Consider the following 25,956-nt stretch of genomic DNA (forward strand, 5'->3'; position numbering starts at 1 on the left):
GATCTAGCTCGGGAGTCCGCCGCCCAATGCCAAATTTACTTCGCCGTGCACCACATCACGATTCACGACGACCCCGGCTGTCCATCGACTCCCACCGCGCCGACGAGTTTCCGGCTGTCCATCGACTCCCGCCGCGCCGACGAGCTCCCGGCAGTGTCCAGTGTTCCGTGTCCCGTGTCCCAGCACCTCCACCTCCCCTCGCCCGTCGAATGGCTCGATAGTCTGCGACCTTCACCCTCACCCTCACCACCACCACCACCACCACCACCACCACCATCATGACCCAATTAATCGCAAGACCCGGCCGCAATGCCGCCCGCCAGGCGAAAAAGGCAAAGGAGATCCGGCACGTCAAGGGCGCCATCGTCTGGCACGAGAAGCAGCGGCTGAAGCGCAAGCAGCTGATGCGCGAGCAGTTCGAGGCCAAGCAGACGTGGATGCAGCGCGAAAAATGGGAGCGCGACAACATCCTCGAGGTCAAGCGCAAGGCCCTGCGCAACGCCGCCGAGGACTGGAAACTGGGCCCGCTGCGGCCCAACCGCGCCGTCAACGTTGAGCAGGGCAAGTACGCCGTCGTCCAGCCCACCCAGGTCCAGAAGCCCGAGATCCCCACAAAGGTCCATGCCCGCCGCAACCTGCACAACGAGAAAAAGGGCCTCGCCCTCGATTACCCCCTGGTCGTCGACGACAAGAAGTACTTCCCCATTGTCAAGGGCGACCGCGTCGTCGTCCTCACGGGCAAGGACAAGGGCAGCATCGGGACCGTGATAGCCACCGTCCCCAGGACCCACGAGGTCATCGTCCAGGGCGTCAACATGGTTCGTACATGGCCCGGCTTCTCCTTTGCACCGCACACTGACCACGTAGGCATACTACGACTCCAACGTCTTCAACACGGGCGACCAGGACATCGGTCCCAGGCGCGAGAGCGAGATGCCATTGGCCATGGACAACGTCCGTCTCGTCGTGCCCTACGCCTCGACATCGTCCGGCCCCAGCGGCCAGAACATCTACGAGGACGTCATTGTCGACAACCTTGTCTTCGAGCGCCACACCACAGGCATCGATCCATTCACAGGCACCGACTACGGCGACGCTGAGATCCCCAAGGAGCACCAGTACGACCCTGAAACGGGTCTTCCGATCTTCCACCGGTACATCGCCGGCACACGCTACAGGATCGCGTGGCCGTGGGAGACGGAGACAAAGGCAGCCGACAGCAGCGCCCCAGCGCCCAACAAGAAGGCTGCCCAGGGCTGGCTGTCCAAGACACTCGGCACCCTCCGCCACCCCATCACAACCTTGCAGAGCTGGCGAAACCCTGCAAGCAACAAGAAGCCCAAGCGGGCACCCTCCACCCTTCCCCTCTCCGTCCAGGTCGAGAACATCGAGCACAGCCAGCTCCGAAAGCAGCGCCGCGCCATCCTCCGCAGCGAAGACCCCAAGCACAAGGAAGCCCACGACGCCGTCGACACAACACGCAACATCGTCGAGGGCTCCGACTCGATGAGCTACACACTTGTCGCGCCTCCTTTCCCCGACACGCTGGGCCAGGAGCTGCACGGCGACATAGTAGAGCGCAACGCCAACGCACGCCACGACAGCGAAGCACCTTACAAGCCCATCCACGCCAAGTACATGAGCCCCAAGGCGCAGGCGGCGCAGGACTTTGCCCAGAAGAAGGCCAAGGCGGCCGAGCGCATGAAGACACCCATGCAGCTGCGATGGGAGCAGGAGCAGGCTAAGAAGCAGGCAGCCAAGAAGGAGAGTCCGGCCGTGGACACGGACACGCTGCTCGCGGCACTGGGGCAGCACATGTCTGCCAACGGCGTGAAGCTGACATCAAAGAGGAGGGCAGCCAGTCAGGTCGAGGAGCTCGATTAGAGACCAGAAGCGTAGGGGCAAGGGTCGGCGTGTTTACACTTGCATCTGCATGGGTGAGTCTGTCACTTGTAGCATAGTGTAGATATAGTTTGGGTTTCTTGTACAGTACGATGGTGGTGGCAGCATGAAGTTGTAAGAGAACATGGAAGATTGAACAAACACCACATGCATTCCGTTGCCCTTGGGTATCATAAACAAACGCCAGCTGTGCATACACAACGCTCACATGGTCCTCGCTAGCTCTTTTGCTCCTCTCACACCAAGATCCCCCCATACTCCGCTCGCCCTCCGTACCCCTCCAGCGCCTCCCACTGCACCAGAAAACGATCCACAACCCTGACCAGCAACTTCCCACTCAGGCTCAGCGTCTTGACCCGCGCAAAGCTCTCCACGTACACCGTGCGACACAGCCCCCTGCTCTCAGCGCCGCGGATGTTGAAGAAGCGCAGCGTGAAGGCAGCGAGGACGAGAACCACGGCGGTCGCAGGGCCGTTGGTTATCACCAGGGCCGGGAGCGAGGCCGTGTTTTCCTCAACGGCAGTGGGCGTGGACAGGAGTGGCGGGAAGGCTGCCAAGAGGGTCTGAGCGGCGGTGAAAGGGGTGGTGTAGAGCGGTTGATGGATCCTCCTCGCCCGCGGTATCGTGGCTATTGCGTAGTGCTCTGGACCTACGCAGTGCGGCCTCCCATTTCGTCCCGTGGTCTCCGTCTCATCGCGCCATCGAGTCCACGGTACGCTGGTCTCGTCTTGCGCCGTCTTCGCTCCCTCCTGGGCACGACCCCGCGCCGCTCGCTCCTCCAGGCCCTTCTCGAAAGCCACGGCGCGCTGCGCGCTGAATGCGTCCCCGCTGCTGACCACGTAGGTTCTGTGTGTATACTTCCGTGTGTCTAGGTCGCGGAGCAGGGCGAACATCTCGTGGGTGTGTCCTCCCGATCCCAGCACAACGAGAATGCGGGCGCTGGTCGGCCGCGTGCGCAATTGCGCCGTCTTCGGCCGTGCGTTGGGGAGGATGGCGAGAAGACGGAGAGAAGCTGCGACCAACAGCGTGACAAGGAGTGCGAGGAAGAAGGACACGCCGTAGAGCGAGGATAGCGGGGGCGCCATGGCGGACGGGGCGTGCTGATGGGCGGTGACCAATGGGTGGATGATCGTGGCCTCATTCAGCGTTGTAGGTGCTAGGGAGTGAGTTTGCCCAGGCCTCGCGCTCCAGACAGACGAAGCATTGTCGAGCGTGCGGTTGTGGAAGGTGGTGTTGCCGTGCAAGACGTGGGTGGCTACGGGCCAATAGGAGCATGCGTGCTTGAACGCGCCATCACATTACACGAGCCGAATGGAACATGCGTCTCGCGCTCACAACATTCTCCACAGTGAACAGCATCAGCACAATCCGGTCGAAGAAAACATACAGTGAGTCGCCTCAACGTATCAGGTAGCTTCACAGACCAACCCTACCACTCAGCTATCATTCTTTAGGCACCGTCTCCTTCATCTCCCCCTCTACAACAGATATCTATAGTCTGGGTTCAGATCGCCCATTTCAGTCTTCTCGTATTCCGTCAAGCCCACATCCCTGACACTCCTGTCTCTCGATCGGTTTTGCGCAAAGCACGCGACGAAGTACACACAGCAGCTGAGCGCACTCAAGCACACAAAGGCAATGCAGATGGAGTATCCCGGAACATACTTGGGCGCATCCTTCTTCAGAAAGGCATACACCGCAATGATTCCTCCAACATTTCCGAAAGCTATCTGCCAAGCCGAGCCTACAGAGCGACGGTGGTGGCCACCGAGGTTCATGTTAAACTAGAGTTTGCGTTAGAAGAAATAGAACCCGTGTCAGCATGGCCTACGTACCCAACAGACAATGACAGGCATCGCAGTATATGCACCCATGGCAACAAGGAACAATGCGGCATACTGAAGATTCGGCTTGTTGTGCACCGAGATGAGGATGGCAAAACCTGTGATGCAAATGCAGATGGGGAAGACGGTGAACAAGAAGCGGTGCTTCAGTCGATCCGAGAACCATGCGACCAACATGGAGAAGCCAAAGGCAGCAGCCCACGGTGGGACAGAGTGAAGTTGAGTTTGAATCGGGCTGTAGCCGTACGTCTGGATAATAGAAGGGCTGAAGTAGGCGTAGCCGTAGGCAGGCACAATAAGACCAAAGTACATGAAGCCGCCGATCACGACCTTGACGTCCTTGAAGACGCGGCCAACATCGCCAAGCGACATCTTTCGCTCACGAGCCGATCTGCCTTGGTCGACCTGCAGACGTGCCTTGACGAAGGCGCGCTCCTCCTCGGTAAGCCATTTTGATTCCTCGGGGAAGTTAGGCAGCAGGAAGAAGAAAAAGAAGGAGGCAACGACGGTGAGAAGGCCTTCCAGGATGACTGAGTTGGTTAGCAACCATGTAGGATCGCAGGACGGGAGGGCACATACAGATCCAGCGCCAACCCATGTAGCCTCTCATACCGTCCATCTTACCAATGGCACTGGCAAGAAGTCCTCCAAAGGCACCGGCGAGTGTGGTCGAGGAGAAGAAGAAAGAATAGCGCTTCTGGGCCTCGTGGCGGCGGTACCACATGCCGATTAAATAAAATGCACCTAAACTTGTTAGACCAACAAGCTACGTGTACACGAGAGTTGGTCTATAAAACGTACCCGGGAACATTCCCGTCTCGAAGACGCCGAGAAAGAAGCGCGTGGCTAAGAGTCCAGAGTAGCTCTGCACGAAGCCTTGCAGCATAGTCACGACTCCGAAGCCGAACATGCAGATGGACAGCCAGATTCTTGGCTTGAGCTTCTTCAAGAGGAGGTTGGAGGGAATTTCAAGCAGGATGTAGGGGATGAAGAAAATGACCAAGGCGTTGTTGTAGCGGTTGTCGTGAAGCAGGTCGAGTTCCTTGCTCAGTCCGAACACGTTTGCATTGGCAATGTTGACACTGGTACCGTTAGTCGACGCATTCATTGGGGTCTTGAAGCGACATACCGGTCCAGGAAAGCAAGCAAGTACATGATACAGAGGAAGGGAATGACATGAAGGTCGATTCGCCTGACCAGCTTGGCCTCGGTCGTGTGCGGCGGGCACGTAACAAACTCGGTTGCTTCTTCATTGTAGTTGCCGTCGAAATGGGGTATTTCCTTCTGGTCACTGAGATCTGGCGATGCCTGAACGTCCTCTGTGCATCGTGAGCCGGGGATCTCGAGTGCGGCAGCTTGGATGCCGGGTGGGCCAGCAAGTGCTGGGCTGACTGTGTACGAGTATACAAGGCTATGGAATTGAATAGCAGAGGAAGCTTAACTCACTCTCTTTTGTGGAGAACATGGAGAGATGGTGCGACGTCGTTGGCAAGACTGGGAAGCGGTGTTCTCGACAGTGTGATTCCTTGCTGTTCTGGTCTGGTCTGGTCAGGTTTGGTCTGGTCTGCTCAGGTTTTGTCTGGTCTGCTCAGGTTTGGTCTGGTCTGGTCTGGTCTGGTTCTTGGGAGCACGCGGTCGGTCGTTCGCACCAAATCGTCTGTACTACGTCGTCCGCACCCGCACTTGGGAGATGGGGAGATGGGGAGATGCGGAGATGGGGAAAGGCGGAGAAGGAGGTTGCTGGTGACGGCCAATTTCAACAGTCACTACGGACCAGTCATCCCTCTCGCTTACCAACGACCTCGGCCATTGGGTTGCCATCGCGGACTCTTCGGACTCTTCGCTACCCCCGCGGTTTTGCGAGGCAGGGATGCGCCAAGGGAGAGTCGACGAATGGCCCGAAGAGGCAGCTGCCATGGCCGTGCGCGGTGTGGCTGGCAAAGACGTCTTTGGTCGTGACGGCGCGCAAGGCCGAAGGGCCGAGGGCCAGTGCGCGAGAAGCAGCACTTGCACCGAAGCAGCGCTGGGATGGCGGCGTGGGTATGACGATGAAGGAGGGGATCGACGGCTGTGGCGGAGAGAGCCAATGGGAACCAGGTGGAGCGACTGATCGGAACGGCATCGGCGCAAGATTTGTCGTGAGTTGATGTGCGCGCATGCTTGCTGTGAAGGCAACCTGCCAGCCATGTAGGACTGCATGGTGGCCCGACGTTGCGCCTCCCCAAACGCGCCTTCGATGGTGAGGCGGGTGTCTCGTCCACGTCAAGGACCGAAGGCCACGGGCCTGGTCACGCTGCTTTGGGCTCGGGGTCTTTCGGCAGTCTGGCCAGTGGTTCCGAGTTGGCACTTCACAAGCCTGGGCGACGCTTCCCATCCTTCAACGTCGACGTTTTGGCCGACCTCCTGTCGCGCTCTCTCTACCTCTACCCTCGCTTTCCACCCTCCACCCGGCCTCTTTGCACGTCTTTATGAGCCCGAGCGTACCTCTTGTGGATACGATCGTGTGCCGGCAACGTTCGACTCTCTTTCCCCCAGTGGCGGGTAGGCTGACCAGCCATGGTGAATGTCAAGAATGTCGCTTTCAAAGTCAACAAGCAGACGCCCATTTCCCAGGCGCCTCCTCGGGCGTACGGCACCGTCATCAACTGCCGAAAACCAGGTGGTAAGCGCGCCTTCAAGGAGCTGAAAGAAGTGCGCTCGCACTCGGTGCCGCTCACCAATGTCTCGGGCTCCAAGAAGCGCAAACGAGATGAGCAAAAGAGCGAGCCTCTCCAACGGCAGACTGGCTTCGTCACGTCGTCACCAGGCAATGCGCAGGCGGCTCTAGCGGCTCTGCGGCATGGCGACCAGCCGCTCATCACCCAGAAGTGGAAGCAGATCAAGCCGACCCGGTTCAGGAAGGGCAAGATCCTGGAGAAGGGCGTCGATCTGGATTGCTGGTTCACCATACTTTCATTCTCAGACCCCGCGCAATTGTTGGAAATGCGCCAGAAGATTGCATCCTGCTATCGCTTCCTGAGGGACAATCCCATGCTCTGGGTCCACAGCCGGAACTACTACTACGGGAGCGACATGCCAGAGCCGCCTTCGGAACTCAACGAGTTTCAGTATGCGCATCTTCGACACGGCCACGGCTGCATGAGCTGCGGCGCGCCGAGCACACGCAAGACGTACTGGGCCTTTCTTCGACGATGGTGCAAAACGTGCTTGCAGTCCAAGACGGTCAAAGAGCACGACGCGGTCGTCATGATGCGCATGGTCGGCATTGACGACGTCTCCCTTCTGCGCAAGTGTCTCTCGTCTGGTGTCTTCGACTCGTGGGGCAATTTCGTCGGCGTCGGACCGGCCAGTACGCACTCGCTGAAGACCATCTACCTGCTCTCCGAAGTTCAGAAGCTCGAGAGGGAAATCCGCGATGCCACCACCCTCCACCCCGCCACGTGGTCGGCGGAGCTGCGACCCAGCATGGCTGAAAAGGCAGCTTTGATCGACGAGCGTCGTGCGTTTGCACGGAAGATGGAGCTTTGGGAGGAAGCTACTCGCAGCAACAAGGCCAGCGACTACCAGGCCAAGAAGGCAGCGCGCAAGGCGTACTTTGAGCACAAGGCATCTCGACTCGAGCCGCCGATTAGCATAAAGGAGATGGAAGCCTGCCCTTCGTACCGCCGTGCCATTGCCATCCCCAAAGATCCCAACAACACGTCTTGGCAACAGCTCAAGCCCAAGCTTGAGAAAGAAGCTGCCGAGCTGGGGCTTGGACGACTGGGCACGCCCGAGAGACGAGCAGGCACAGCATCGGCGTCAGGCTCGGGCACATCGACGCCCAGCAGGATGCAGGGGCATCATCAGCCTTACCTGCACGCCATCCCCGGCCTACCGGCAGGCCTTGTCCTGCCTTTTCCCCATGGCCACCCGCATGCGCACCTGCTTTGAGATGGAGGAGGCGTTACGTGTACCTTGTTTTTGTCGTCTGGCGCATGGGCAGGGTGTTTGAAGTGGCATGGGGTGGCATGGGGTGGCATGGCGTTTGTGGGGTTCTTGTTACGGCGCAGACTGACGGGGTCCTGCATGCATGGCGTTTCCTTTGGATGGGCATGGAGGCATATTTGAGCACAGCGCTTGGATGGATAATAGGACGTGGTGGCGTAGTTACCTAGACGGGCTGGCAGGCCGCATGAATTGAATACAAAGCACCACCTAGGCTACTGTCGACCATGGGTGAGGGTGAGGGTGAGGGTGAGGGTGCAGCGCGGCACGATGCCATCTCTTCCCAGCTCGACATGGAGGCTGGGAAGACAGCGAGGCCGGTGGTGTGAGGCCGATGCAGCCGCACTTGTCCACGCATTCGCGTGCCGTACCTGTCGAGGGCAACGAGGTCTTGGCAGCGGCGGCTTACCAACACGCAAAGCCGATTGGCTGCCGAGGAGCCAGCGCGGCTTCAGGAGGCGCTGCCCCTCGCCTGGGCCGAGCGCTTTCTTGGGGGGATGGCAACGGCCACGGCCACGGCGCTCGTCGCGTCTCCAGGAAGGGACTGACGAGATCAAAGCTTGTGCGTGTCTGCAACAACGTGCGATATCAGACTCTCTGTCCGGCCAGCACCCGGCCACCCGGCCACCCGGCCACCCGGCCACCCGGCCAACCAGGGCGGTTGTCTTCCTGGCCGTCGTCAACACCTCGATCCCGTAATCACTGCGGTCCAGACGAAAGGCCGGTCGAGAGCCCCTGATTGGCCTGCCATGGCTTATAAAGCGTCTGCGTCCTTGCGGCTCCGTCTTTTCTTCCGCCTCGCTCTCGTTCGTTGATCGCCAGACACGCGCGCGCGGCTGTCACTGAGCTCTCCAGCTGCTTTGCTACCTGTCCAGCACCCAACACCACTTGACGTGACCATGGCATCCGTCTCGCGCACCCTCTCCCGCGCTCTGCGCACCGCGGCTCCGTCCTGGCGCTCCACCGCCACCCGCTCCGCCCGCTCGCAGTGGCAGTGGCAGGGCCAGCGCCAGGGCCAGCGCCAGGGCCAACGCGGCTACGCCACGGGCAACGAGGAGCCCGCAGACAAGTTCGAGGGCAACCCCACGGGCATGTTCGTCGGCGCCGGCGCGCTGCTGCTCGGTGCTGCTGGCTACGCCGCCTACACGTACCGTCCGCAGCTGCTGGGCCTCGAGGGCAAGCCCAAGGCGCCCTTTGTCCCGCGCTTCGAGAACTACCAGGACGTGTACAACCACATTGCCAAGCTGCTAGACGAGCACAACGACTACGACGACGGCAGCTACGGCCCCGTGCTGCTGCGTCTGGCCTGGCACGCCTCTGGAACGTGAGTGCCGCAACACGCCCGCCCCAACCCGCCTCTGACACGCCGCAGCTACGACAAGGAAACCAATACCGGTGGTTCCAACGGCGCCACCATGCGCTTCGCCCCCGAGGGCGACCACGGCGCCAACGCCGGCCTCAAGGCCGCCCGCGACTTCCTCGAGCCCGTCAAGGAAGCCTTCCCCTGGATCACCTACTCGGACCTCTGGATCCTCGCTGGCGTCGCCGCCATCCAGGAGATGCAAGGCCCCAAGATCCCCTACCGCGCCGGCCGCGCCGACCGCGATCTCTCCTTCTGCACCCCCGACGGCCGTCTGCCCGACGCCTCCAAGGACAGGAGCCACATCCGCGCCATCTTCGGCCGCATGGGCTTCGACGACCGCGCCATGGTCGCTCTGTCGGGTGCCCACGCCCTCGGCCGCTGCCACACGGACCGCTCCGGCTACGATGGCCCCTGGACCTTCAGCCCCACCACCCTGACCAACGACTACTTCAAGCTCCTGATCGAGGAGAAGTGGCAGTACAAGAAATGGAACGGCCCCAAGCAGTTCGAAGACGTCAAGACCAAGACGCTGATGATGCTGCCCACCGACATGGAGATTGTCAAGGACAAGAGCTTCCGCAAGTACACGGAGCTGTACGCAAAGGACAACGACGCCTTCTTCAAGGACTTCTCAAATGCCGTCGTCACCCTGTTTGAGCTGGGTGTGCCCTTTGAGCACCCCGAGGACCAGAGGTGGGTCTTCAAGAGCTCCTTTGACTAAGCGGCTTCGCGCGTCAACGCCGAGCATTTCATTACCTGTAGAGATATCCAGCTAGATCAACTAGACCCTTGTTTTTCGCGAGAGTGGAGGGCCGCTTCTCGTCCAAAGTCGGGTAGACTGTACCAACATGAATAGAACTAGAAGAACAGCAGAAGAGAAGAGAAGAACAACGGAAGAGAAGAGAAGAAGAAGAGGAGGAGGAAGAGAAAAAAAGAAGAAGAAAATATCCGTCGTGTATCGGGTCTCCAAACGCCTGTTTTCCCCACGGGTCGTCCATCATGTTAGATAGTCGTATTCATCATCCATCACATCGACCCACACCATGTGCAACCAAAAGGGAGACACACACAATCGTCACCCATGGCCCTTTATCGAATGGTAGTGCGCGCTGACACAAACAAAGTCCAGCTGCTCAGTCTTGCGTAAACGTATGCGCAAGCTGGCTCTGCTTCCTCATCCACCACTTCTGATCCTCCTTCTCCAGCCTTTGCAGGTCTGCCACGTGCTGCTTCCCTAGGCCGACCATCTCCACTTCGAGCCGCTGAACCTCCTCGTGAGACAGGTGGAGAGCAGCAGGCGTAGACGGCTTGGGAACCTCTGTGGCCTCCATCAAGAATGCGGGGAACAAACTCATCAAGTCTGGACCCACAAAAGAAACGCGCTTCCTCTTTCGCCTGCCCTTCTGAGCGGGGCTGCCGTGCTCGGCAAGGAAGAGGGTCGATCCCGCCTTGGAAGCAGGCCATGAGGCGTTTGTGTCCGTCTCAGCAGTAGAGAGCAAAGCTGCCATGCCCCTCTCGCCCAAGCAAGTCACTCCCAGCTGGAACATCTCAGCCACCACGCCCTCCCACTGCCTCTGTAGCTCCTTGATCTCATGCGTTTCTGCCTCCATGTGCTTCTCAAAGGCCTGTAAGCGGTCGTGCAACGTCGCCTGGACACGCTCCCTCTCGCCCGTAGCAGTCGTGCGCTGCAGACCGTAGTGACAACCAGAAAGTGGACTGCAGAGCTTTTCGACAAGACGCTGATACTTGAAAGCCACAGTAAGCCTGAGCGGTGAGGCTTCCGAGCCGCTGCTAGCAGCGTCTGAACAGGTCGTCTGGACGTTGCTTTCGTCGAGTTTGTTTAGGAGTGCGTCGACGTCTTTGTTGATCTTAGTAACGGCAATCGAGTACAGGTGGCGGCGGTATTCTTTACTCGTCTCTGAAACGTGGTTTAGTCAAGCACAGTCGATCAACAGTACCATGGCTGTTACCTTGGAAGGAAAGTGCCAGTGGATGCACCTTCTCCACTTGCCTCCTTTTGCTCCATCTTTCTGCAGCCGACTTTTGTGGACTACGGAAACGGGAGCCTGTCTGCGCCAATTCCACCTTCTGCCGCTTGAACACGGCTGCTGCCGAAACGGTTGCCGTCGTCTTTGGAGGCTTGGTAAGATTTGGCGTCTTGAAGGCATTGCGGTTGCATGGCTGTGTTGCCGATATCACGCTTTGGCCGTCCATGGCTGACCCTAGACAGACGACAGAGCGCCTAGCGGGAGGAGAAGAGTGAGGTGAGATGGCCAGATGCGGTGGGAATTGAAGTGTTTGGGTCGTCCAAGGCAGTGAGGCAGGCGCTACGCCACAGGAAAGAACACCCGCCACAACGCTTGGAGCACGGCAGAAAGAAACATTGCAAGGCAAGACTTTCAAGAGCATATACCTGAATGAATCGCAACGCAATAGTGGCGATGCCCAAGCACTTGTTGTAAAACTTCCTGCAAGGCCCATCTCTGAAGCTGCTTCACTGGCCAGATCGCCTCAAGTCCATATTGTACAGTCATTACCCGCAACAGCGTCGTGCTTCGCCCATCACTCCCAGCTTCGGAGTACACGCTACTACTTCTGCTCGCCTTCAGCAGGTACAACGACGTTCTTCTCTTCCAGCATCTTCGCCAGCGAGCCATCCTGGTGCATGGTCATGAGGATGTCGCAACCACCAATGAACTCCTTGTCGACGTAAAGCTGGGGTATCGTGGGCCATTCCGAGTATTCCTTGATTCCTTCACCGGGTCAGCCCAATCTCGACGAAATGCCACAGTGTGCGCAAGCTTGGCCAAAGGTCGCGTCGTTGGGGTCACGCCACGATCGCCCCCTACGCAACTTGCAGCAAACCTGTCATCAACGTACCTGCCCTCAGCTCCTGATCCTCCAGCACGTTGAACGCCGTGAACTTATCAGGGTCCACACCCTGCATACCGAGGATCTGTATGCTCGCCCTCGAGAATCCACACTGTGGTGTCTCTGGGGTTCCCTTCATGAACAGCACAACAGGTGAGGAAGCAACGGCGCGATCAATCGCGCTACGAACCTCGTCGGAGAGGCATCGGATTGGGAAGGGGGTAAGGAAGCGGGCGCTTGGAAGCGGGCGCGGGACGCTGGCGCGGGTTGCGGCGCGGAAGGTCTGACGTAGTTAGCAGACTGCCTGCATCGGGATTTTTTGTGAGGGAGAGAAAGGTGGTGTACCTGTGGGATGGCACGTCTTGAGAACATTGCTATGTGGGGGTGGGAGGGTGGGTGAGGGAGCGTTCTGATGGATGACGGCACCTCCGAGCTGTTCGCCGCAGAATTTCTGGATGAGGTAACGTAACGGGAGCTAAGCAGCTCATATCAATATCACCAAGCTTCCATTGGCTCCCATCATTGCTCCATCCAGCACACGTCGTGTCCAAGTCAAAAACGCGTGGCTTGGTGGTTTGCAGGCAGTCCCAACACCAAGCAAGATAAACATCAAAACTGCCGTGAAGGCGACGTTGATTCTTCATTAGCAGTGATTTTCATTTCGTCTTTATGACGCGAAACATGAACGCCGTGCTACATGCAAACCTATACTACTCCAAATCCTCGAGTCCGCCCACATGTTGAGACATGCTTGCCTTTTAGACAGTTCCAGAGCCGCGAAAAATTGAATCGAAGCACATTCCGACAGCATTTTACTGTTCGTTGACAACGTGACCCCACTCGTGGCTCTCCATTCCATCGCTACCCCACATAATGCCCTTCAGCCATGTCCTAACCACGTCGGCATACGCACCAATATTGCCCTTGGACATGGGGACTTCAATATCGTTGCCACGGAAGTGGACCTGGCTGATGGGTGTAACAAACCAAGCTGTGCCAGCCGCAAAAGCTTCGACCAGACGACCCTCCTTGGCAGCCTCCTCGAGCTCGAAAACATTGAATTTGCGCTCGACGACCTCGAGAGCTTCGAGATCCTCGTGGCCCGGTGCTAGCTTGGTGCGTGCAAGCTCAAGGATAGATCGGCGTGTTACGCCATCAAGAACGATGCGCTCCTTCAGGTCGGCCGTAACGAGTTGCAGCTTGCCTTCTCTTGTCCGCCAAACAACGAAGAAATTGCTAGCACCGGCCTCGGTTACAGTGCAGTCCTCACCAAAGAGCCAGAGAATCTGATGGTATCCCCTCGCTCTCGCTTCACCTTGTGCAACGAGAGAAGGGCCGTAGTTGGCACCCACCTTGGCGTAACCGAAGCCTCCAGGCCAAGCACGGCACATGTCGTCCTGGGATGCGAGGAGCTTGATGCCGCCAGACATGTCGCCCATAGGCGCAAAGCAGCACAAAATAACAAAAAGGAGGGCCTCCTTCGGTCGCTCAACACCAAGGGCTGGGTCGGAGGCGATCATTGTGGGCCGAATGTACAAGAAGCTGCCGGGGCGATCCTTGGGAAGCCACTTCGCGCCATCAGTCTCGCACAGCTTCACAATCAGCTTGAGCAGCTCCTTGGGCGGGAAGGCGGGGAGAGCGATACGGTTCGTGGACATGAGCATACGGTTGCAGTTCAGATCTGGGCGAAACAGGCGAAGCTTGCCGTCATGGCCGCGGTACAACTTCATTCCCTCGAAGCACTCGGTTGCGTAGTGCAGGCATGATGCGGTGGGCGCAAGAGAGATCGGACCATAGGGTTGCAGCGTCGGCGCGGCCCAGCCTTCCTCAACAGTCCATTTGGCCTGGATCATATGGTCGGTGCAAACTTTTTGAGAGGCCATCTCCGCAGAGCCAAGGGCAGGGACAGATCGTGGGGCGTCAGTGTATGTGCATTGTACTTTGGAGGCGTCCAGTTCAGCGAGGTGTGGCTCGTCAGCTTGTGCCTTTGTTTCCCGTTCCGGTGGAGGTGTGGCGGTGATGGTGTTTGTGAGAGATGCCGACTTCAGTTGCGAAGGAGCGGACTTCTCAAGAGCGTGCTGAATGCCAGAGCTTGTGAGGTCTGTGACTGTCTCGCCATCATTGGGAGGTGTAATGGCAATGGGCGGCATATTGGCTGTTGAGAGGGAATTGGCTCGTCCTGGGGTATCAATGGTGGCTGCGATTTTGGTTTGGAGTGCAAGGCAGGTGCTGTGTTGGGGGAAAGGGCTTTATAAGGACACAAAGTTTTCAATCAAGAGTCACACCTTCCTATCACGCGGAGAAGCCAAAACTAAACTTGTCAGGATGGAGGATGGGCTATCGCGGGACCTAGACGACTAGTCCTCCTTGCATCAATGGCGGAGTGGATAAAGAAAGACGTCGACGAAATATTTGATGGATCCTAACCGCGCCGCGGCTCGAGAAATTTGAGCGGTTTAAGATGGCTCAGTACCGCCAATTGAACGCCATTCACGTTCAGAAAATTTCGATATTTCGGGGGAGCCGTGTGGCATGTCGAAATATTCACAGCCACGACCATGTTCCCGTCTGTCTAGAGGCCAAGCAAGTCAGAGAAAGATTCCTGTAGGGTGTCACAGGTGTGCAGGGTGTGTTGCGGTAGGGCGCGGGAACTGCATTTCTAGCCTCACCGCTTGTATCCGCTTACAGCAGTGCCGATGCGCCTTCTGAATGCTGAATGCACACGCGACGCACATTCAGCCTGAAGAGTCACACTCCAACCTGGATGTATTGAGTTGCTTGGATACGTTGATCGTCATACAAGGCGCAGTAGGGACAACGGAGGTGACATGTGCCTGCAATAGAACACCACTGAGGCGGCGAGGCAGCTCGCTCGGCTTTGTGCGGTTCAACACTATTTTCTAGTGGAGTCAACGGCATAACGAAACGAAAGGATCAAGTGACCAGGGATACAAGCAGACTTGAGCGGCAGGTGGGGATCCATTTTTGCAAGATTGCAAAAGTAAGTCAGATTGAGCTAAGCCAAGTACCGACCCAGTCCACAACTCTATGCTGTAAATACCGCTGGTAGCCTATCCAATCCTATCCGTCTCACCGATGCCCTAACGCAAAGGGAAGACTCACGACAACGCCTCAGCGATCTGCCCCGGTTGTCGAAGACCGTCAATGCCTAACAGTATACCATCAGCGACCTCACCTACGCGACTTTCCAGTGCATTGAAGTCCATCTTGCTGATGGCTGCGTTGATTTGCTCCATGACCGCTTCCTCTTGCACCGTCTCTGACATGACCTGAGCTTCCGTCCTCCAGTATTCTTCCCTGACACCTCGAAGCGCTGGATCGCGATTGACCGAGTTTGTGATCAGGCCAAGCGCACGCATCTTGTTCATTGTCTCTTCAGACACACGGGTCGCCATCTCTAATCGTTGCGCAATTGAGATGGGCTTCGCCAGCCATCGATTGGTACTCGTAGCCCAGAGCACGAAAGCCATGCCTATGTCCTGAACTGCAAAGGCAATGTATCGCAGGAACCTAACACGCCAGTGTATCGAGTCGATGTCCTGAACAAACTTGGCCCGCTTGTTGACCGTGATGTCGTAGGTCGCCATAAACCATATCTCCACAATCAGGGCTGCAAGGCCTAGGATGGTTGCGTGCGTCCGGAATCGCGAGCCTTCGCTTCCGACCAATGACGAGGTAGCCAAGCCGAGCACAGCGAGCTGAAAGATGTGTGGTATGACCATCTTTGGCAGGCTGTAGAAGAAGTAGTTGTTGGTGTCGTTTCCGTCTGCCGTGACGCACCATAGGCAGTTCAGCAAAGTGTCAGGGCCATACGCCAGATAATACAGCTTGTTGCGCCCGTTGACTTCAAACCTGGATCGTAACGCGTTGTCAAACTCTGTGAGCGGTCTGAGATGCCGAAGCCGCGCAAACAGAACGCTTGTCTCGGTGCGGATGTGGCTCTGTGTCGCTAGGAACACGTTGTCGGGCGCGAAAGGAGACAGCGACACTGTCAGGCAGACGGCGGCGGCGACGAACAAGAGATTGAGTGCGTGCTTCACTCGCGGCGGAGTCGGTCGTACGGGGACGCTTGGAGAGGTTGTGCGGGCTGCATTGAACCAGTTGACGATGCGCGGGAGGACAAAGGGCCCAAATAATATGAGCAGCGAGTGCACGTTTTGTGGGAGGAAGGTAAGGCGGGGGATCACGACGTAGGATATGACCAGTAGGGTGATGGAACGTAAGTTGAACATCTCGACCGTGTGGATGTCATGCGCGGTGTCGGCACCTGGGCGAGTTGGTTTTCTAGACAAACGCAAAGTGGTTGACGTGTAGGAAGGACAAAGGAGCCGAGGCTGCGCTAGCCCCCCCCCCTGTAAGGTACCCAGAGCCTCCTCCGTTTCGACTGACAATTAACCATCTTGAAAAAAGAGCGCAACACCCAAGTGAAGCTGTGCGTCACGAAAGCCATTCACTGTCAAATAAAAAAGAACAACGTACGAGGCTGAATGGGTTTACATTCTTGTACCTCCGTTTGCTTTGCAAGCTATAGGAAAGAATGTATCCTGGATGCAAGCACTCGACCAGCCTCACCCAAGTCGTGGAAAAGGACTTGATTGGCTATGCTGGTAAGTCCAACTTCGCGAGTTCCCGAATGTCAAACCAAAACGCCGCTAGCATGCACCGAGCCTGCTGCTATCGATGAACGCCGATGTTGAGATCGTTCATCTCCCCAGATCCCCTCTAGAAACTACCATAACGACCCAGAATGCAGGTTGAACTTTTGGGTATCATAAAAACGTCATTGCACATATTACACGGTAGCATGTTGATGTGCTACTCGAAGCGACTGTGTTGATGAAACACAATCGAGTTTGCCAAATGGCAGGAATTTAAGAAGAGTACTTCTCGCGGTTGTACTTGGCTGCGTTGACCATGTTAACCAGAGCAGCCTTGGTCTCCTTCCACTGGCGGGTCTTCAGACCGCAGTCAGGGTTGATCCAGAGCTGCTCGGGCTTCAGGTACTTCAGCATGTCAGCGACACGGTCCTTGATCTCCTGTTCAGAAGGAACACGAGGAGAGTGGATGTCGTAGACACCAGGGCCGATGTGGCGGGGGTACTCCTTGTCCTCGAAGACCTTGAGGAGCTTGGCGTCGCTCTTGCTGTTCTCGATGGAGAGAACATCGGCGTCGAGAGCAGCAATGGCGTGGAAGAAGTCCTGGAACTCAGAGTAACAGAAGTGAGAATGAATCTGAGTGGAGTCCTTGACACCAGCGCAAGCAAGCTTGAAGGAGTCGACAGCCCAGGCCAGGTACTTCTCGCGCTCGGTACCCTTGCGGAGAGGGAGTCCCTCACGGAGGGCGGGCTCGTCAACCTGGATGACGTAGATGCCAGCAGATTCGAGGTCAACGACCTCGTCGCGAAGAGCGAGAGCAAGCTGCTGAGCCTGAACTGACTGGTGGACATCGTCACGGGGGAACGACCATCGCAAGCAGGTGATAGGGCCTGTGAGCATACCCTTCATAGGCTTCTTGGACACGGAAGCAGCGTACTTTGACTCCTTGACAGTCATAGGGGCGGGGCGGGAGATGTCACCGACAATGATCGGGGGACGGACGCAGCGGGAGCCGTAGGACTGAACCCAACCCTTGGTAGTGAAGGCATAACCGTCGAGACGCTCACCGAAGTACTGAACCATGTCGTTGCGCTCAGGCTCGCCGTGGACGTAGACGTCGAGGTCGAGCTCATCTTGAATCTTAATGGTCTCCTCGATCTCCTTCTCAATGAACCTCTCGTACTCCTTAGCAGTGATCTCACCCTTGGTGAACTTATTACGCTGGATACGGATCTCCTTAGTTTGGGGGAAGGAACCAATAGTGGTGGTGGGGAAGAGAGGCAGATGGAGATGCTCCTTCTGCTGAGCGTAACGCGAAGGAAACTCGGATTTGCGCTCGTGCTGCTCAGGTGTGACGCTAGCCTGGCGATCCTTGACAGCCTGAACATTTGTGCGCTTGGATGTGGCGCGAGCCTGCATAGACTTGGCGTTGGCCTCGAGAGCTTCACGGACGGAAGCAGGGCCGTCGTTGACGGCCTTGGTGATGACAACAACCTCGGCGACCTTTTGGACAGCGAAGGAGAACCAGTCGCGAACCTCATCGTCGAGCTTCTTCTCGCTGTCGAGAGAATGAGGAGTATGGAGGAGAGAGCTGGAAGTGGCGACGAGGACACGGTCCTTGCCGAGCTTCTGAACAGCCGACTCAACAATTTCAATGGCGTTCTTGAAGTTGGTCTTCCAGATGTTGCGACCATCGACAACACCGACGGAGAGGGCCTGGTTGGAGCCAAGCTTGCTGACGACAGTGTCGAGCTGCTCGGGGTTCCTGACGAGGTCGATGTGGACGGCAGCAACGTTCTGGATGCTTGGGAAGACGTCAAGGTTGTGGACAATGTCACCAAAGTATGTGGCAAGGACAAGCTTGGGCAGACCGCTGCCGGTGAGCTTCTCGTAGGCAGGCTTGAATGCATCCTTGACCTTCTGCTCGAGGTCGTAGACGAGGACAGGCTCATCGATCTGGACGTACTCGGCACCAGCCTCCTTCAGCTGCTGAAGGAGCTCGACGTAAAGGGGCAGGAGCTTCTCGAGCAGAGAGATGGGGTCGACGGACTGGTTGCGGTCGGCCTTACCAAGAGCAAGGAAGGAGACGGGACCGACGAGGACAGGACGGGTGGTGATGCCAGCCTCCTTGGCCTCCTTGAACTCGCGCACGGGCTTGGGGTCGGAAGCGAGCTTGAAGGTCTGGCCATCCTGGAAGGTGGGCTTCACGTAGTGGTAGTTGGAGTCGAACCACTTGACCATTTCCTACGGCGCGTTAGTGAGGATGCTTCACATGGTAAGGATTCGCTCAGCTCACCAGACTGGGAACGTCGACGCCATCCTTCTGGTGGCCACGGCCCATGGCAAAGTACTCATCGAGAGCAGACAGCTTGGCGCTGGAGTAACGCTCTGGGATAGCCTGTGGTCATCAGCAGTCTTTCATGTACATGACGGCTGTTGGCGTACGTTGAACAGCTGGATGTGGTCGAGAAGGTGGTCGTAGAAAGCGAAGTCGTTGCTGGGGATGATGTCGACACCGGCATCCTTCTGGATCTTCCAGTGTTCTTGCCTAAGACGGCTGGCCTCCTTGACGAGGTCTTCCTGTGAGAGCTTGCCAGCCCAGTAGGCCTCGTTGGCCTTCTTGAGCTCACGGTCCGCACCCATGCGGGGGAAGCCGAGAACTGATGAGTGAACCATTTTGATGTATGGCTCTTACGCAGTTGAATAAAGGAGCACAGAAAAAGAGAAGACACTCTCAAACTGCAAGAGAAGAGTGAGAGAGTATGAGAGGAATGAGGGACAAGAGAAGACGGCGGAATGGTGTGCTTAAGAAGTCTTCTCTGCCTTTGGCGGGGTTGATCTAGCCTACTTCGCTCTCACCGCCCGCGTTGCGCTAAGCCATGGACGACGTGATGATAGGTAATCCTCCTTCCGGGCGTTGAATCCTTAAGGTTCAATTCGCAATGCGCGGTTGCGTCTCGAATCCACTTACTGTAGGGTGCCTTTACGGCTGCAATCGGTCGTGCCGTTGTCTGCTTGGTTTGAGCGTCTGCTCCATCTAGCGAACAGTGAGGGTGTCTTGCGTTCTGCTACCTACTATGGTCCCCGGCGGAAGTAGAGTCCCGTGGCCAGTGCGTCTTGTGCAGAAACGCCTTTTAGTGTTTATGACGAGAGCGCGCACGGACGCTGCTGCAGATGACAAAGAGAAAATATGTCCGCTAATTGGTGTAAAGCCAAGAAAACCTCGGAAGTCGGACTTGCCAAGCCTCTGCTTTTCCTCCACATTGCCTCTCCAGATACCATAGTACTCCCGAGCTCCCCACAATAGCCGGTACCGGAGGGTTTGCGCATTGAACTTTTGTCCCCGTCGACTCAGATGCGTTTAGGAACCACTAAATACACCTGACCACCCACATGAGCTCAATTACCCAGTGGACCCCACGAGCAGTGGGCGTTTCAGCCGTCACACCAGGCGTTTGAGACTGTTGGTGAGGCTCGAGCGTCTAACTGAAAACTTCACTGTTATTACTGCCACCTTTGTGGTGGACCCTGTTGATCATGACCAGCTTCGTTGAGGCACTAGCATAACATGGTGGACGAGACTGAACACTTAACACCAACCTTCCGAGTTGGAGACACGTTGCTCTTGTGCATTACTCCTTCAGGTTGGGTCAAGCAATTTTTACAGTCTCGTGTCAAGGAGATTCGGCGACGACAGCGAGCATGCGACGGCAAAATTCCGTCCGGAGCGCTTGAGTTGCTCCACAGTAGCTCCCCGCATTGCACATAAGAGCTCGATACCAGCCCCGCCATCGACATCGTAACGACGTCTATTCTGTATCCTCCGTGAACATACATAATCCACAATACAACCCATACAGACATCACAATGTCGAGGCCACAATACACCCGAACGGCATCGACGAACCTGGGCAGTGGCTCCGGTCAGCGTGTTCTGGAGGGCAAGATCGCGCTGGTGACAGGAGCATCGAGAGGTTGGACACCCATCGTACTGCAGCTACTCCTGACTGACGCTTTCAGGTATTGGGGTCGAAATTGCACGCAATCTGGCTAGCAAGGGTGCCAATCTTGTCCTGAACTACACGTCCGACTCGTCTGCCCAGGCTGCCGAGGACCTCGCGAGCGGCCTGCAGGCCGAGTACGGTATCAGAGCCATCACTGTTCAAGCCAACATGGGATCGGAGACAGGACCTAAGCACGTCATCGAAGTAGCGATCAACCACTTCAAGCATCCGAAGACTGGTAAATTTCAGCTCGACATCATTATCAACAATGCTGGCGTGGCGGGCAACAACTTTGTGGAAAACGTAGATGCGGAAGATTTCGCCAGGCAGTACAACGTCAACGTTCGCGGGCCTCTGCTACTCTTGCAGGCTGCCATACCCTACTTGCCACATGACCGCTCCGGCCGTATTGTCAGTTTGTCATCAGTCAGTGCTTCGCTGGGATACAAGGGTCAGTCGATCTACGGAGGGACAAAGGCTGCGCTAGAGGCTATGACAAGGACATGGGCTCGTGAGTTGGCCGAGCGCGCAACCGTGAATGCCATCAACCCTGGGCCGGTTGCGACGGACATGTACTGGGGCAACGACGAAAAGTTCATTGCTCAGAACAAGCCCTTCATCGAGACTACACCTCTTGCGGCCCCACGGAAAGGAATCGACGAAGAGAGAATTTACGAGGCATCGCAGGGTGCTGGAGGACGACCAGCATACAGTGATGAGGTTGCAGGCGTGGTGGGTATGCTCTGCTTGCCCGAGGCCGGGTGGACGACTGGCAGCGTAATCTGCGCAAATGGTGGTATGAAGTTCAGCGTTTAACAATCATCGAGGCCAAAGCCTCGCAACGCTGCCAACTATTGATACAACGCGCTCAAGTCATCGGTGGATAACGCATAGATTTGCAGCAAAAGTGCCAAAAAAACAAAAAATAAAAATAAAAATAAAAATAAAAAAGGCGCAAAACGAGGCATAAGCACCAGGTGGAAGTAAGAGAAAATCGCGATTACATGCTGCAAACCCAAGACATGCTGGGCGTCGTGGTTGCGCACGTAGAAAGAGCGTTATCGCCCAAGATTATTTTCGCGGTGCTGCTGCGCACGTGCATTCGATGCTGTCATACCACCGGGCCCGTTCCCAACCACCTCCCTTTCGTCCCATGTTTGAACAACCCTAGGGATGCCGCATCACAACCATCTGAATAGCAGGCTTTGAGCGACATGGCAAAGATAACCTGCTTTCGTCCGGACCGTTGCATCGGCCCTTGATCATTCACATGTCGCTGGGTGCGCGAGCCACACACAGAGCGGTTGCTGGGGTGATGTTGTTTACTCAAGGCACAGCCCGTGCCGAGATTGCCTAGCCCTCACGCCGCATTCCAGGATTTCCAGCTCCGGCAAGATAGTTAGCAGCGATTGGAGGGCTTGATGACCGTTGAACGGAAACCGGGCGCCACAGTAGCGTGTTGCGCAAGCAGGTGGTGGGAGACCGTCTCGCCTCTGTTTACGAACGGCCGGTCCGTTACCAGCCATCTCTGACGGACCCGTGCATGTACTGCAGATCTGAGCATACCCCTCGACTCCCACCTTGCTACAACGGTTCCAGCACCATTGTCAAACATCCTGTGTTACTCTGTCTCGCCTTACCTGACGCTGTTGTCCATGGGTCGTCGCAAACAGCAGTCGAGGTGAACATCCTCAGCAAGGCACTCAAGTCGACATCACGGCATGCGTTCAACCACGACGCCGGCTACGGCATGGCTCCAGTGCTCCGCTCTGTTGCATATCCCCCTCTTCCTGTCTGTTGCCGTTGCCCAGATGCCTTACAATCCAACTCGACTCCTCCATAATGGCGATCATCTCTACGTGTTCCAGCCTTCGTCCCGGTTGCCCAACCAGTTCCAACTCGGATCCATCGACGTATCCGCCAAGTTCGACGCTGCCAGTCCACCGTATACGACGCTATACGCAACACTGCCATTCCTGGACGACACTACTGCCCGTGCATTCACACCTGTACTCGATGATGGCGGGAATCTGACCGTGTACGCTGGAAACTGCTCACAAGGGGCGAACGGAGGTGAAGTCTGGAGTTTCACCCCCGCTATCGGGGACAAACAGGGCAGTTGGCTTCAGCACGATGCATTAATTGCCAGTGAGAAGCACGCCGCCACGACAGGTGCAAATTACCTGAGCAACGGTATCTCGTTCTCGAGCATCGTTGGGGGAAATGCGGCACACACCGGAGCTTACTTCTTCGGCGGCATGTGTCCAACCTTGGTGGGCGGCTCCAACAGCTGGCAGTCAGCTGCGAACTACTCTAATCTCATGGTTAGTTTGCAGCCGTCTGGTGTCACGAACAGTGCCATCACGTACCAAATGGATATCTCGCCAGGTCGAGGTCCACCAATACCAGAGGCTGGCTTTACCATGACCGGACTATCGCCCACTTACTCGAACCGTAGCGATGAATCACAAACTCAACAGCAAAATTTTGTTCTGGTTGGCGGACACACGAGCGCTGCATTTATCAACATGTCTCAAGTTGCTTTGTTCTCTCTACCAGAACAAGGATGGACTTTTGTTAACGTCCAACAGCCGGATGCATCGCACGCAAGTGTGGTCACGCGTGATATCTCAGCTGTCGATCCGCGCTCAGGACACACCGCTGTACTGTCATCTAACGGGGACCAAATCATCGTTTATGGCGGTTGGGTTGGAGACATCGACTCTCCAGCAGAACCACATCTGGCAGTTCTGAATGTCGCAAATGGCTATGGCGGCAATGGAGATTGGCGGTGGGAAATCCCAGAAACTCCCTCAGGATATGGTCCTCCAGGCAACTCTAGCCTCTATGGCCATGGTGCTGTCATGCTGCCTGGTGACGTGATGATGATCACGGGCGGTTACTCAGTCACGACTTCTGCTTCCCAACGACGGAGAGATACTCTCAATTCCAACGCCAAAACGTATTTTCTCAACCTCACCTCCAATACTTGGATCACCGACTATACTCCACCAGCAGGGCCTGCGATCTCCAAGCCCGTACAGACGGGTCCTTTATCAAGCTCAGCACAAAAGGCAGGCTTAGGCGTTGGTATCGGTGTTGGACTGGCTGCAGTATGCGGGCTTTTCGCCTTCTACATGTGGTACACTAGGCGGCTACAAAAGCAACGCGATTTGAGAGAGAAGCAGCTGCAGGAACTCTCGCATGTCGCTCACAGATATAATATGGAGGGCTATTCTCCCGGATTCGACGGGCGGGAATGCCATACAGATGCATTGTACCTTGCTGGACAAGATGGGTCTTACTACTTCCCGCCAGGTAGCCAAGGTGGTCAAGGCTGGAAGAGCTCACAAGGACAAGACGTAGAGAGAACAGGTCTTCTTCTTGAGATTCCTAGCCCCACCCGGGGATTGCGTCGCAGTCTGAGCGGAAGGCCGGCCTACGCAATGGGTATCGTACGGGGTCCGGGTCAAATCCACCCTATTGACGAGTTGGAGGAGGAAGAAGAAGAGGAAGAAGAAGAAGAAGAAGAAGGAGGAGAAAAAAGAGAAGAAGAGATCGAGAAGGCTACTGACGAGTCCGAGCGATACGAGATGAGCGAGCGAAAGGTCAACCAAGTACCGTCGGTGTTTGACAACGCACCACAACTTGATCCCTTCTGCAATGGTCCGCGCCAGGACAGCACAAGGAAAACCATCCTTCGTTCCGCGTCTTCTTCTTCTGTGCTGGATGATGTCGGAGATTACGACCAGCAAATGACTGAATGGCCTGGACCCAGTTCAGCTGCAGCTCGGCGCTCGAACACAGTCTCCACCGGTCGTTTGTCACCTGAAAAATCATCAGCTGACGAGCGTACGAACTCGAATCTCAGCGAACGAAGTACGCGGTCAAACTTGTCGTGGACTCCTTCGCATGGAAGTCTTGCGAGGAGTGCGTCTGTACGCGCAGCCGTCGTTACAACGACCCCTCAAGTCAACCCCTTCCGATCCCCACATGCTAGTCCAGCCCACGACAGGCCACGCCGATACAGTGAGAATGTTACAAAACCTTCAGCACATCCACGAAATCAGTCTTTCAGCAGTATTCGTAGCACCGGCTGTGCAGACATTGATTCTTTTAGAACTGTGCAATCGTCTTTCGCCCACCTTCAAGCCGAAGGTGAAAACTTACTTGGCGGCAACCCGGAGCAGATTCGTCCAGAGACCTCTTCAACCTCAAATGGATCGAGCTCCCACACACCGGGAGATGCCGAGGCAAGCAACAGTCGCGCTACAACAACCACACCAGCGACGTCGTACATGGTGGACATGCTGCGACCAGAGAGTCGCGATGCAAGGAAAAGCTGGTTAGGCAGCGTGAGAAGGGTGCTACGAAGATCGGCCTCAGGCGCTGATCGAACTCGATCGCTCAGCAACACAGTCTCTTATCACGAACGTTACACGGACAACCCGGCCTTACCAGTTGAGGTTTCAGCAATCAACAGCCACAAGCTAACCTTTTCAAATGTGCCACCTCGACGTGCCGCCTCCGACGCAAGCTTCTGGAAGAGTAGGAGAGGAAAACAGGACTGGGAAGAAGAGCTTGAAAACCGATGGGCACGCAACAGTGGAGACGATTGGGGTGCACCAGAAGATATTGCCCGCGCAGAAAAGGATCGCTTACGCCAAGAATGGCGAGAACGAGGCAATTTGTTGGTGAATTTGACATCTGACGACGAACTACCTACCCCACGCACACCGATAGCGCCGAGCGAATTGGGCATTCCGATTGCAGATCACCGGCCTTGTACGCCTGCAGATGAAGGAGACTGGGATGTTGAGGCTGCAGTCGAGCGTCGCGTCGTTCAGGTTATGTTCACGGTACCCAAATCTAGGCTTCGTATTGTTAACGCCGATCCCGATGGGTCGAGCATCCTGTCACTATCTCACGAGAACTCCAATGAGAAAGAAGACTTCCAGACAGGAGATGCGAGTGGCTCCCCTAACCGAGTCAAGGATCTCGCTGGCAAATTCGAGCAGATATCAAGCACGGGAACCTCGTCACCAAGAACGACGCCAAAGGCTAGCCCAATACCTAGCCCGTCTCCAAGCGTGAAGAGCATGAAGATTAGGGCCAGGCGGAGTTTGACATCGCTAAATCAGCAGAGCATGGGGCGTAGCAGTGCAAAGAGCCCTCTGGCAGAATTCAAGGTGAAGGACAACATTTTTAAAGAGTAGAAATCATATTAGTAACAGGCGTGCGCTATATGTTCATGATTTGTTTGTTTCGAACGTTTGGCAGATTGCGACCTGCAGTCATACGACCGCTTGATGCGACCGTTTTTTTTTTTACAGACAGCGCTTGGAGTTGGTCCGGTGTTCGGTATTCTT

The 25,956-nt window shown here is 56.4% G+C and overlaps 12 protein-coding genes across 12 annotated transcripts, besides 10 other annotated features; 5 read left to right on the forward strand and 7 right to left on the reverse strand.

The window, feature by feature from the left end:
* Positions 1–244: 244 nt before the first annotated feature.
* Positions 245–276: a tandem repeat.
* Positions 277–278: 2 nt separating this feature from the next.
* On the forward strand, positions 279–1,884 carry EKO05_0007341 (uncharacterized protein; the record flags this gene model as incomplete). The annotated part of the gene is made up of 2 exons (XM_038943335.2): positions 279–818; positions 868–1,884. The coding sequence occupies 2 exons, from the start codon at positions 279–281 to the stop codon at positions 1,882–1,884; spliced, it is 1,557 nt and encodes a 518-aa protein (XP_038794041.2).
* A 254-nt stretch (positions 1,885–2,138) lies between these two features.
* EKO05_0007342 (N-acetylglucosaminyldiphosphodolichol N-acetylglucosaminyltransferase) lies at positions 2,139–2,987 on the reverse strand (the record flags this gene model as incomplete). Its single annotated transcript, XM_038947213.1, has 1 exon — positions 2,139–2,987. One exon carries the CDS (start codon positions 2,985–2,987, stop codon positions 2,139–2,141), a length of 849 nt encoding a protein of 282 aa, XP_038794040.1.
* Positions 2,988–3,380: 393 nt separating this feature from the next.
* Positions 3,381–5,211, reverse strand: EKO05_0007343 (High-affinity nicotinic acid transporter; the record flags this gene model as incomplete). The annotated part of the gene is made up of 6 exons (XM_059637020.1): positions 3,381–3,686; positions 3,738–4,276; positions 4,326–4,490; positions 4,548–4,828; positions 4,876–5,065; positions 5,193–5,211. 6 exons carry the CDS (start codon positions 5,209–5,211, stop codon positions 3,381–3,383), a joined length of 1,500 nt encoding a protein of 499 aa, XP_059493003.1.
* Positions 5,212–5,279: 68 nt separating this feature from the next.
* Positions 5,280–5,365: a tandem repeat.
* A 66-nt stretch (positions 5,366–5,431) lies between these two features.
* Positions 5,432–5,467: a tandem repeat.
* Positions 5,468–6,302: 835 nt separating this feature from the next.
* On the forward strand, positions 6,303–7,679 carry EKO05_0007344 (uncharacterized protein; the record flags this gene model as incomplete). The annotated part of the gene is made up of 1 exon (XM_038947212.1): positions 6,303–7,679. The coding sequence occupies one exon, from the start codon at positions 6,303–6,305 to the stop codon at positions 7,677–7,679; it is 1,377 nt and encodes a 458-aa protein (XP_038794038.1).
* A 63-nt stretch (positions 7,680–7,742) lies between these two features.
* Positions 7,743–7,771: a tandem repeat.
* A 191-nt stretch (positions 7,772–7,962) lies between these two features.
* Positions 7,963–7,991: a tandem repeat.
* A 351-nt stretch (positions 7,992–8,342) lies between these two features.
* Positions 8,343–8,384: a tandem repeat.
* Positions 8,385–8,632: 248 nt separating this feature from the next.
* EKO05_0007345 (Cytochrome-c peroxidase) lies at positions 8,633–9,817 on the forward strand (the record flags this gene model as incomplete). The annotated part of the gene is made up of 2 exons (XM_038943325.1): positions 8,633–9,057; positions 9,106–9,817. The coding sequence occupies 2 exons, from the start codon at positions 8,633–8,635 to the stop codon at positions 9,815–9,817; spliced, it is 1,137 nt and encodes a 378-aa protein (XP_038794037.1).
* Positions 8,710–8,767: a tandem repeat.
* Positions 9,818–10,229: 412 nt separating the features above from the next.
* On the reverse strand, positions 10,230–11,310 carry EKO05_0007346 (uncharacterized protein; the record flags this gene model as incomplete). The annotated part of the gene is made up of 2 exons (XM_038943361.1): positions 10,230–11,014; positions 11,067–11,310. 2 exons carry the CDS (start codon positions 11,308–11,310, stop codon positions 10,230–10,232), a joined length of 1,029 nt encoding a protein of 342 aa, XP_038794036.1.
* A 375-nt stretch (positions 11,311–11,685) lies between these two features.
* On the reverse strand, positions 11,686–12,339 carry EKO05_0007347 (monothiol glutaredoxin grx5; the record flags this gene model as incomplete). The annotated part of the gene is made up of 3 exons (XM_038943293.1): positions 11,686–11,849; positions 11,977–12,250; positions 12,313–12,339. The coding sequence occupies 3 exons, from the start codon at positions 12,337–12,339 to the stop codon at positions 11,686–11,688; spliced, it is 465 nt and encodes a 154-aa protein (XP_038794035.1).
* A 440-nt stretch (positions 12,340–12,779) lies between these two features.
* EKO05_0007348 (Branched-chain-amino-acid transaminase) lies at positions 12,780–14,117 on the reverse strand (the record flags this gene model as incomplete). The annotated part of the gene is made up of 1 exon (XM_038947211.1): positions 12,780–14,117. One exon carries the CDS (start codon positions 14,115–14,117, stop codon positions 12,780–12,782), a length of 1,338 nt encoding a protein of 445 aa, XP_038794034.1.
* A 969-nt stretch (positions 14,118–15,086) lies between these two features.
* EKO05_0007349 (uncharacterized protein) lies at positions 15,087–16,220 on the reverse strand (the record flags this gene model as incomplete). The annotated part of the gene is made up of 1 exon (XM_038947210.1): positions 15,087–16,220. One exon carries the CDS (start codon positions 16,218–16,220, stop codon positions 15,087–15,089), a length of 1,134 nt encoding a protein of 377 aa, XP_038794033.1.
* A 639-nt stretch (positions 16,221–16,859) lies between these two features.
* EKO05_0007350 (5-methyltetrahydropteroyltriglutamate--homocysteine S-methyltransferase) lies at positions 16,860–19,259 on the reverse strand (the record flags this gene model as incomplete). Its single annotated transcript, XM_038943221.1, has 3 exons — positions 16,860–18,827; positions 18,880–18,981; positions 19,029–19,259. 3 exons carry the CDS (start codon positions 19,257–19,259, stop codon positions 16,860–16,862), a joined length of 2,301 nt encoding a protein of 766 aa, XP_038794032.1.
* A 397-nt stretch (positions 19,260–19,656) lies between these two features.
* Positions 19,657–19,850: a dispersed repeat.
* Positions 19,851–20,451: 601 nt separating this feature from the next.
* On the forward strand, positions 20,452–21,403 carry EKO05_0007351 (uncharacterized protein; the record flags this gene model as incomplete). Its single annotated transcript, XM_038943289.1, has 2 exons — positions 20,452–20,557; positions 20,604–21,403. 2 exons carry the CDS (start codon positions 20,452–20,454, stop codon positions 21,401–21,403), a joined length of 906 nt encoding a protein of 301 aa, XP_038794031.1.
* Positions 21,404–21,499: 96 nt separating this feature from the next.
* Positions 21,500–21,538: a tandem repeat.
* Positions 21,539–22,308: 770 nt separating this feature from the next.
* On the forward strand, positions 22,309–25,803 carry EKO05_0007352 (uncharacterized protein; the record flags this gene model as incomplete). The annotated part of the gene is made up of 1 exon (XM_038947209.1): positions 22,309–25,803. One exon carries the CDS (start codon positions 22,309–22,311, stop codon positions 25,801–25,803), a length of 3,495 nt encoding a protein of 1,164 aa, XP_038794030.1.
* Positions 24,073–24,143: a tandem repeat.
* Positions 25,804–25,956: the final 153 nt, after the last annotated feature.

This window comes from Ascochyta rabiei, chromosome 12 (assembly GCF_004011695.2).
Source record: "Ascochyta rabiei chromosome 12, complete sequence".
Lineage (NCBI taxonomy): Eukaryota > Fungi > Ascomycota > Dothideomycetes > Pleosporales > Didymellaceae > Ascochyta > Ascochyta rabiei.